The sequence below is a fragment of the Carassius gibelio genome, chromosome B24 (assembly GCF_023724105.1).
Source record: "Carassius gibelio isolate Cgi1373 ecotype wild population from Czech Republic chromosome B24, carGib1.2-hapl.c, whole genome shotgun sequence".
NCBI classification, from domain to species: domain Eukaryota; kingdom Metazoa; phylum Chordata; class Actinopteri; order Cypriniformes; family Cyprinidae; genus Carassius; species Carassius gibelio.
This window is the reverse complement of record NC_068419.1, coordinates 722079-732975: the sequence shown is the minus strand read 5'-3', so window position 1 is coordinate 732975 and position 10897 is coordinate 722079. Positions and strand designations below refer to the sequence as shown.

General features: G+C 42.4%; 2 protein-coding genes across 4 annotated transcripts in view; both read left to right on the top strand.

Annotated features, from left to right (window-relative positions):
* The window catches only part of LOC128013628 (aryl hydrocarbon receptor repressor), a 24900-nt gene extending 22210 nt beyond the window's left edge, over window positions 1–2690 (top strand). For both annotated transcript variants that reach the window (XM_052596736.1, XM_052596735.1), the window contains exons 8-9: window positions 725–927; window positions 1011–2690. In XM_052596736.1, the coding sequence (XP_052452696.1) occupies window positions 725–927; window positions 1011–1725 (918 nt within the window). In that variant the 3' untranslated portion in view covers window positions 1726–2690. The remainder of the gene's footprint in view (window positions 1–724; window positions 928–1010) is intronic.
* A 2796-nt stretch (window positions 2691–5486) lies between these two features.
* Window positions 5487–10897, top strand: LOC128013043 (sorting nexin-16-like). Of its 2 annotated transcripts, XM_052595750.1 has the most exons (8): window positions 5487–5581; window positions 5850–6035; window positions 7414–7500; window positions 8334–8482; window positions 8567–8636; window positions 8908–9044; window positions 9135–9251; window positions 9722–10897. In XM_052595750.1, exons 2-8 carry the CDS (start codon window positions 5862–5864, stop codon window positions 9819–9821), a joined length of 834 nt encoding a protein of 277 aa, XP_052451710.1. In that variant the 5' UTR covers window positions 5487–5581; window positions 5850–5861; the 3' UTR covers window positions 9822–10897. The 2 variants fall into 2 exon arrangements, with proteins under 2 accessions (XP_052451710.1, XP_052451709.1); XM_052595749.1 differs by having other exon boundaries at window positions 5535–6035.

Sequence of the window (10897 nt, the reverse complement as noted above, 5' to 3'; positions counted from 1 at the left end):
CTGCGTCTCTGGGTGTGATTTGTCTTGTGTGCTTCGGGAAACACTGTTTGCGGCTCACAGTTAGACGGTTCTGTCCACTATCATCAGTGCTGGGAAGTAATCGATTGCATGCATTCTGGATTATGTAATCAGATTCCAAAAATTAAGTACTTGTTATTAGATTACATTAGATCTTAAAATACCCCTAATCGAAGTACTTTTTTATCGATTACATGATTACATATTATTCTCATTCTGCATGCAGGTAAATAAGTATAATATTGTTTAAAGTAGTGTTTTTTTTATGTGTTTTATTAAGATTGTTGTCATTTTGAAAATATTTATTTTATTTTTTGTATTTTTATTATTTAAATGATTAGCCTTTTATTAAACTCTCGAACCCCAGTTTGGGGAACCTTGATGTAAAATGATGTTGAATGCACTTCATGTTGTCTCTAACTACACATGGAAGATATTTTCTTTCAATTTGTATTTTAATATCAATACAATTAAAGATTATCCAATCCAATACAACGCGATAATTAACCCCAAGTAATCAAAAAGTAGTCTGATTATATGACCTGAAATGTGTAACGTAATTACAACCCAACTACAATTTTCATGTCATTAATTTGTAATCAGTAACAGACTACAATCTGTTCGTAATCTGGCCAGCACTGACTGTCATCTCTGAAGATGTTAGGGTGAACAGAGAGAAGACGCCTGATCTTGTCTGTGCTTCCAGACGATGCAGTTTCAGGGAAGACTGAAGCTCCTTCACGGTCAGAGGAAGAAGACGTCGTCCGGAGCGCTTCTGCCTCCTCAGCTGGCTCTGTTCTGCGTCGCTGTGCCTCTGCTCCTGCCCTCCATCACCGAGATGAAGATGAAGAGCGGCGTGATGAAGGGCAAACACAGGAACCCCGGCCTTTTCACCTCGTTAGATCACAAGTAAGAGCAGGTTCTCTCTCTTGTCCTCTTCATGTGTTGCTGACTGCAGAAATGAGACAGATTTCCCTTTGTGTGTCTCGCAGTGACAGAGACGATGCTTTCAGACAGGCCTCGCTCCTGAGCAAAGACAGCGTCAAGTACAAGAGCGAAGGGCCCTACAGCCCGGACGAGCCTCTGGACTTCTGCAAGACGAGCGGGCAGAAGTTCACAAACCTGGACTGTGGCGTCTGGCCCTCCAGAAGCTCCTCGGTCCTCGGCAAACACTACACTAAACCGTATCGATCGGCCCCGGGATGTTACAGCTCCAGAGCCGAGGCCTTCATCCCCAAACCCTTCGACAGCGACTGCGGCGTCAAGAGCGAGGGCTTCTGCTTCGACGGATACGAGGCTCAGGCGGTGCTGGAGCCGGCGGTGAAGGTGGAGCAGGACTCGGACTCGGAGAACGCTTCGTGGACGCAGATGAAAGCAGAGGCTGGATTCGGAGAGCAGTACTCTTCCTGTCAGCGTCTGAAGGGAGCGCCGTACACCGGACAGTATTACGGCTCGACCCGAGCGCTCAAGTGTGTCCTGAACCGAGACGGCGTGGCTGCCAGCGCATACAACACACACTGCAGCGACGCCTACGCTGACTACAAAGGGTACGTGCAGCACGACTATAAAGCGGGTTACGAGTTCAAAGGTCACGGGCTGCTCCACTGCATCAAACAGGAGCCCGTCGACGCTCCGCTGTGGCACGACGACACGAACTGCTCCATGAGCGCCGCTCACAAGATCAACCCCTACGTCTTCATGCAGTAGCTTCTCTCATTCTGTCATCTTTCATTTTAAAAAACTGGAAATTCATGAGGTGTGTTTTTATAACCCACAATCATCCCATTGTTCATACGCACTTACACATGTACGCGCACACACACACACACACACACACACACGCGCACACACACACTCACACGCGCACACACACTCACACGCGCACACTCACACGCACACACACACATACACACACTCACACACACACACACACATTTGAGCGTCTGGTTAGGCTTTGTTTGGTGAGCTTCCATTATATTTTGTTTCTATGCACATTTTTATATTGTGAGACTAATATTTCTTTCTCAGTTTGTTCAACAAACATGGACAAGACTAACATAAAAAATTACAATTAAAAAATTATCTGAAAATTATTGAAATTATTTCATTTGACAGATTGATTTGAAGGTTCAGGATTTGCTGAGAGTCTAGTACATCATTACAGTAATTGTTTTACTTTTAGGAGTTGTTTTGTAAAAGCATTTCATCTGCATTATTATTAATTATTTATAAGTACAAAAACTGAAGGATTTCATCTGTTTGTGTTTAGATTTCAGCCGAATCGTTTACAGAATATCATTAAATAGCCAAGAGGTGAAAAAACACCTAAAAAAAAAGATTATGTTGAAGCAGTTCAGTAATAAAACATACAGTAATTAATAATGTCGAATATTGAGGCTCTTAAACATTAAATTGACTTCAGCACTGATAAGAATGCCAAACATTTCATGTGTTTAATAGAGCACGGTATGACTTTATATAAAACTACTGTTCAATGTAATAACTAATAATGATAATAATACTGCACTTGCACTACTGGGGCTAGTTAAGTGAAAGAGAAGTGTTTGACGAGCTGTTTCTGGAAGGTTCATTTGTATCAATAATTTCTATTTATTGTTTAATGGCCTTTTGCACTCTTTCAGGAAGGATTTTAACATGACGTTTTGCCTCTGGCATTTAATATGGGCAATAAATATTAACATAAGATACAGTAACGTTTTTCACAAGTTTGTAGTGAAATCAAATGTGGGTCTTCCTGTTATATTTATTACTTTTATAAAAATAAAAATCTTGTATGACAAAAAGACCATGTGGTGTTGTAGTGTTTTGCTATGAATAACAGCAGAAACAATCATTTCCCGTTCTCCTTTTGAACACTTTAATAAGACCGTGTTGAATGTGAGTAATAACAGTGAATTTGTCAGGGATTGTCACAACCGGCTCAAGTTATGACAAAAAGATGGATGCCGTGAAAACCAAATTACCAATTCATCTTTTATTTAAGCTGTGAATAATTAGACTGAGCTCTGATAGAAGGTTTTGGGCAGTTTCATCGTAACAATGTATCTGAAAACACAAATGAAAAACAATACTTACACAAATAGGAAAGAAACCAAACACAAAATAACCCCAAACAAAACCCAAGAGGAAATCTTCAACACCAAACTTAAATAAGGAGAGATAACAAGCAACAGGTGCACACGGTGTAGCGGAACAGCGCCACCCACTGGCCGCCGGAGACCCGTCACACATGAACAGATTTACAGACTGCTGTGGCCAGTATTTTGGAAAAATAATTACCAGAACAATTTGTGACAACAAAATGTTTTCAAGCTTCTAATGTAGTGGGAAAAAAAACACAGAGACTAAACTAGTCAGAGCAGAGACGATTTAATCCTGTTTAACGCTGGTCTGAGAGAAAACACGGCAGCTTTACCCGAGATTAATTATTCCACTTCAGCAGCGAATCTTCTTCGGATCGAGAGTTGTTGGTCTCATCAGAAGCCCCGCCCACCGCCAGTCAACATTCGTTCCTATTGGTGCTGATGTCTCCGGGTGGGCGGGGCACGTCTCTTGACACATAGTTGCAAACCTGCCTCACGATAATCTCTGCATAGACACACACCTTCACTATCAAGATCACAAAGCATCTACACGTCATTTACACGTTCATCTGTGAGAGCGGCTGAATCTTTATCAGATGTAAAGTGTTGAAAAATCCACATCAGATCAGTCAAACTGTGCCGTCCATCTCCAGATCTGCTGTTGGGCGACATCTAGTGGTCAGCACATCTGAATCCTCTCAACCAGATGTAGAAACACTAGATGTGTTCAGGTTTTCTCACAGGCATCTGTCAGTCTGTCTTCTTCAGCCCATGGGCAGACTCACTGGTAGTGGTTTACCCATTTCTAGCACAAAGCACCTTACATTGTATATTAATAATGCCCTATTCCCCTAAACATGTGTAATTGCTGATGTACTGTATGCTTATGACAGAATCAACAAATGCAAATGGGGGCAGCTTCAGTCTTTTTTCTGTGAAACAAGGACGAAAGGTATGTAAGAGATATGGATTGATCTTTACCTGTCTTTCTTCCCGTGCCATTCACATTGAAATGATTGATTCTTTGTCCATGGATTCCTTTATTAATGGCTTGCGTTCAGTGCTTTAAGTGGCCCAAAAGAGGTGCTGGTACTCTATTATAGCCAAATATAAAAAAAAAAAAATGAAACTATGTTTAAGTTTTTTCAAGGTTGTAGGTGTCCAGGTACAGAAACTGAATAATCAAATGTAAATAGCATTGCATAGCCTTCACTGTATAATTTAAAGATTATTTAAGATTAATTCTTGTCAAAACTACAAAGTAATTCAGTAAAGATCAGTAAATGTTCTCCCATTTAATTTATTGGATTAACATTAAGGACACAGACAGTAGCTAGTAAATTAGGCGCGGTCACTTTAAGAAACAATACATTCAGTATAATGATACACATCTGTTTTCTTTTTCAACTGTTTACTTTCACTTAAGGAGAATAGTTGTATGTATGTGTCGTTTCAATAGCAAGAAGAGACCAAACTAAATTCTGTTTTCAAGGACTGTGAGATCTCTGCACGCGCGCTGTGTGCACAGAACTGCGCGCGTTGCTGAATTAAGCCTCTCATGTATTTTTGTGCTTGTATATTTAAACTGGCGAGATGTATTTGTTAGTTCAGGCACGGGAGGAAGCGAATTGTGTTTGAATGCACTGTTTTGAATGTTTAAATTGGCAAGACTTAAAACTCTTGCAATTGATAAGCTTTTGTGACGACGCGCAATACCTTCTTCTTATGCTGGTAATTCTTATGAAAGGCATATTTATCATGCATTTTTGCTTTAATGCAAACATGTGTTTTAGATTTGTATAAAAATATGACAAAGGATCACATATCTCACACAGAGATCGCACTATTATAGTGTTTGGGAATGTTCATGCATAATTTAAATAGTCACATGAAATCAGATTGAAAAGAAAAAGAAAACATTTTAGAATAGAACGCAACATCACTGTTGTGTAAACCATATTTATTTTAATATAAAAGCAACCGAACTGGAATGATATCTCGATTATCAGCTGCACAGCGCAAGTGTGAGGAGATATCATTTGATCTGTCCGTCTCGACTGCGCTTATTTCACTCCTCCCTTTATTTCAGGTGAGGGGCATCTCAAACAACACTGGTATGATGGTATCGCATCTATCAGGTTCGACCGAGGCGATTTTTGAACCGATTTAAAAGGTTCATCGAAAAGAATCGGCTCACATGAAGAACACATTTGCAAACTGAACATCTGTTAAACGCGCTTCATCAAAATAGTAATATTATTAATGTATGTATGTATTTAAAATGCTTTATTAATTAAGCGGCACAAGAACAAGAGGTATTACATATGAAATCATATTATTTATTTCTAGTTTCAAGTGTACGTTACGCGTCATCTCCGCCGGTGCGTGATGACGATTTTCCGGCCAAGCGTCAGACGGTGATGGAAGAATAATAGCAATAATAGCGAGCAAATCAAACAGTAAAGATGAACTTATTCACGTATTGTAATTGTTGTTATAGAAATTTGAAGTCCAGCTGAATTTGTACTTGATAATTAAATATGATGTAAATTTGATGTTTTTTAGTTATCGCGTTTGTCTTTAATCGTGTCGCTGTGACGTCACGCTCTGTTTTTCTCCTCAGAGCGTGTTTGTTTGTGTTTATTCACAGTGTGTTCTCTAATAGAGCTCTGTGTCACAGAACCTCCCTCTAGAGTCACGTTTGCGATGAATAAACTGTCTCCTCAGGCCGTGACTGCGATGGCCTCGCCGTTCGTCCCGGTCCCCGTGCCCTTCGAGCGAGCTCCGCGGGTGGACAGAGCCGCGTCTGCAGGCAGCGACAGGTGCTTCTCCAGCGGGCCTCCAGACGAGCAGCGGCCGATCACACCCACCGTGCTGGGCTACGAGGTGATGGAGGAGAGGGCCAAGTTTACCGTGAGTCCTTCTAACACCAAACACATTTCCAGCAGACGGGCTTCATGAGGACACACTCGGGGCTCTCATCGGTCAGGACCGTGTTCTGTCACATTTTGCTACCTCCCATTAAGGCAACTAGAAATGCGACCTATAAATGTATGGTTTATTAATTTCTGCACCTAGCTCAACCCTAAACCTATCCTTATAGTGATGCAGATACAGTAATTGTGTTATAATCGCGGTCGTAGCTAGAAGGGATACAGCTGCAGGAAACCAGCAATACAATTTTATTTGATCGCAAATCCACGTTCATCTTCAGCTTATTTTAAGTTTATTTGCGCATCTTCTCAGTTAACAATAGCTCTGTGTAGTAACAGCTGCTCTATGTGAGTGAATTTACCGCTGATTAGAGATAGGTTTACTGACGAGATCGTGATCGGAGCAGCCCTAACAGATGTGCTCTGATTTAGTAGTTGCAGTGACAGATATTGTACTCCACAATTATTCATGTTTTGAGACTTGAGTCACTCTCTTTCACTTCTAGTACTTCTATTTAGTCATTGTAATTACTTGAAAATAAAGTCATTCAAAATCAGTATGCCCGGTCTATTCTGTTCTCGTGATCTCTTTAGGCACGCTGTGATCTGATTGGCTCTGATAGCATACTGCAGGAGGTCTGGGTCCCGAAACTGCAACTTTGCACTTTACTGTCAAATTAACAGAAAAGTCCAAAAACGCTGCTCCCGCATCATAACTCACTCCATCAGCGTCTCACAGACATCGTTTCCTGAAATGGAACAAAGATGAAAACATGAGAAACTTACAGAGGTCGTGACCTCATGACCTCATATCTGATGTTTGTGAACGGTGTGTCTGACCAATTGTAAGAAACAGGAACATACATGCTTTTACAAACGGCACAGTTTGTAAAAAAAAACGGCACAGTTTGTAGTAAAAATCTGACCTGTCAAAGAAGATGTAGAAGATTTGTTCTTGTAATGTATTTGCATGGCTTGTTTTGGGCTTGACTGATCAGGGATGGGTTAAAGTCAGTTAACTACTGCTCTTCCTTTTTTATTATACAAATGTGGTATTTAAATGATGAAATAAACACATGGGTTCACTGAGATCATCAACATTTAACATTTAACCCAACATAAAGCCTGATTTACTGAAATCACATGATTTTGTCAGACTGACCTTATGCTCTGAAAGATTGACTCTTGATTGGTGAAGTGTGCTGAAGACTGTAGTTCTCCGTCTCTCTTTGAGCTGGGAAAGAGCCTAAAGATCACGAGTTTATCGGTCTGATGAATATGTCCAGGTTCTTCATTTGTATGTTGTGTAGAAATGACGGTACGTGACTGTACTCTCTCTCTCTGTTCATCTGCTGCAGGTCTACAAGGTTCTGGTGAGGAAGAGTGTGGACGAGAGCTGGGTCGTATTCAGACGCTACACTGACTTCTCTAGACTCAACGATAAGGTCAGGAGTTTGTGTGTGTGTGTGTGTGAGGGCGAGAGAGAGAGAGAGAGAGAGAGTGTGTGTGAGAGCGAGAGAGAGAGTGTGTGTGAGAGCGAGAGAGAGAGAGAGAGTGTGTGTGTGAGAGCGAGAGAGAGAGTGTGTGTGTGTGTGAGAGAGAGAGAGAGAGAGAGTGTGTGTGAGAGCGAGAGAGAGAGAGAGTGTGTATGTGAGAGAGAGAGAGAGAGTGTGTGAGAGCGAGAGAGAGAGAGAGAGTGTGTGAGAGAGCGAGAGAGAGAGAGAGTGTGTGTGAGAGCGAGAGAGAGAGAGTGTGTGTGTGAGAGAGAGAGAGAGTGTGTGTGAGAGCGAGAGAGAGAGTGTGTGTGTGAGAGAGAGAGAGAGAGAGAGTGTGTGTGTGAGAGAGAGAGAGAGAGTGTGTGTGAGAGCGAGAGAGAGAGTGTGTGTGAGAGAGAGAGAGAGAGAGAGAGTGTGTGTGAGAGCGAGAGAGAGAGAGAGTGTGTATGTGAGAGAGAGAGAGAGAGAGAGTGTGTATGTGAGAGAGAGAGAGAGTGTGTGTGAGAGCGAGAGAGAGAGTGTGTGTGAGAGAGAGAGAGAGAGTGTAAGTGTGTCTGTGTGTTAGATTGTGTCTGTGTGTGTGTGTGAGAGAGATGGTGTGTGTGTGTGTTAGAGTGTGTGTGTGTGTGTATGTTAGAGTGTGTGTTAGAGTGTGTGTGTCTGTGTGTGAGAGAGATAGTGTGTGTGTGTGTGTATGTTAGAGTGTGTGTGTGTTAGTGTGTGTGTGTGTGTGTGTTAGAGTGTGTGTGTGTGTGCTCCGCTGACGCGGTGTCTCTCTGCAGCTGAAGGACATGTTTCCGGGGTTCAGACTGTCTCTTCCTCCGAAGCGCTGGTTCAAAGACAACTATGAGACGGAGTTCTTGGAGGACAGACAGCTGGGTCTGCAGACCTTCCTCCAGAACCTCGTGGCCCATAAAGACATCTCCAACTGGTGAGTGTGGATTCACTGCTCGGTCCAGCATTCGTGATGCTTTATTAGACGGACGGATGTGTGTGACGGATGTGTGCTCCTCAGTGCGGCGGTGCGAGAGTTCCTGTGTCTGGACGATCCTCCCGGACCCTTTGACAGTCTGGAGGAGAGTCGGGTGAGTCTCCAGCGCACCAGATGTGATCATCTAACCCTAGCTGGACTTTCTGATACCTTAAAGGAGATGTTTGTGTTGCACATCATAGAAGACACTGTTAGCAATGTTTGATGTAGCTGGTGCTTAAGTCCTTTAACATGGGGCCAGACAATGACTTTAAATAAATTAAAGGTGGCTTTAGGGTCAGATGTAGTACATCAGTTAATGTAAGTGCAAATGAAACATTTTGTTTTAAAAAAATCAGTTCAGTCTGTGTGTGTGTGTCCATCAGGCGTTCTGTGAGACTCTAGAGGAGTGTAACTACAGGCTTCAGAAGGAACTTCTTGATAAACAGCGAGAGATAAACTGCTTAAAGAAAACACTGGAAGAGAAAGAGCGGCACATTCAGACGCTGGAAGGACGAATCAAGTAAATCCAGAACATTTGACAGACTCACAGCATCAGTGCAGTGTTACAGCAGTCAGACTGAGTGTGTGTGTGTGTGTGTGTGTGTGTCAGCGGGGACGTTCTCACTCCAGACAGTCCGTGTTGTGTGTCCGGAGCGGGCAGTGACTGCAGTCTGGACGTAGAGTCTTCTGCTGTGGAGGCCGATCAGGAGCTGCCTGATGAAACACAGTGAGTGCTCTAGAGCGAGTATTTTTGGCTACTAGTCTTTTATATTTTTTTATACAGTCTTTATAAATTCAGCATGAAATCAAATGCATGTTATTGGTCTTATTATTAATTATTCATTCATGCAGTTGTTAAATTTTAATTTTTTATCTTGTATTGTTTAATCGTGTCATAACGTCCAGTGAAGTGTCAGCCATGTGTCATGTGCAGGATTCTCCAGTGGTTTAGTGTTCTTAAACTCCGCCCCGCTCATCTGCATACACTTATGAGAGCCACGCCCACAAATCCACAACTGATGCATTGAACCAGTCCCTGCCCTACATTTCTCTTTTTTTGATAATTTGTCAGAATATAGAAGGAAACAAATCTGTTGCTACTTCTGTTTTTATTGCAGTCTTAAAGCTTGGAGAGCAGTGTGATCCGCACAAACGTACTGGACTGATATCTGTGTGTGTGTGTGTGTGTGTGTGCAGGGCTGTGCTCCACTCGTCTCAGGGCTCTGTGTGTTGGTGTGGTCCGTCCGTCAGCAGTGAGTCTCCTCCTGTCATTCAGGTCACTGCTCTGGACCACTGAGCGTCGCTCCTCTGGGGTTATTTTGGGTGTCTGTGTGGCGGAGATGAGGACGCACCGTGCGCTGGACTCGTGTTTAACGGCGGCCAAAGAGAGACGTTCAGCCCAAAGGTCAGGAAGCAGAATCACTGAGACTGAGATCGGCCGCTGCTGGAAAAACATCTCTCTGTTCTCAGGGTCACATCTGGTTAATTTTAGTTTGAGGTGTAAGCGAGTGAGACTGGTGTCGGGCTTCTTCACGTGTCCTCCGTTCTGACCCGGCTCCGATCACTCGTACACTCTTGCGCTGATGGACTGTGTAGATTTAATCATACAGCTGGAACACTGCTAGCACCAGTTTTTAGTTTTTTGCTTCGATGAAAGCCATATTTAGTGCTGATCACAGCCGAGGCCCGTGGCTCTGTAGCGGGACACATCGTGCACTTTACGGTCCTGAGGGATTATGGGATAGATGCTTCTACACTACTTGATAAAATCATGTCCAACACTTCATTAAAGCGTCGTTTGAAGCTGTGTGCCTTCTCACAGAGTTTCACTGATGATACGGTGCCTTGCATCTTTTCCAAGAGTTTTATGTATTTAACAGATGTACATATTATGTTTGCTTCTGGGATGTTTCAGATTGTTCCTCCGTGTGTTTTGTGCTTGATGATTTGATCATGATTTTACTCAGCCAAAGGATTGGAGAAAGGATATTTGAGAAGTAGATAAACTCCACTGAACTGAACTCTACTGTCTTCACGTTTACAGCAATATAATGTTTGTCTCTTTTGCATTTGTCATCTGTTTCCAGTTCATGCTTCTTGAGTTGATGGTTCTAATCCTAATTTATGCAAATATAACTGTGATGTTCAGAGGATGGTGGATGGACTGAGGGATATATTTGGTGGTGGATTTTCCAATGTTCTGATCATTAGACGTGTATTTAAACACAAATGACTTTAATCTTGTACCTCACTGTCTGTTAAAGATCAAAGATCTAAAACAGAGTAATTCAGCCCTGGGCTTCAAATTAACATTTCATTCAATTTCACAATAAACCTGCATCATCAATGCTGACCAAACCCTACACTGAACAA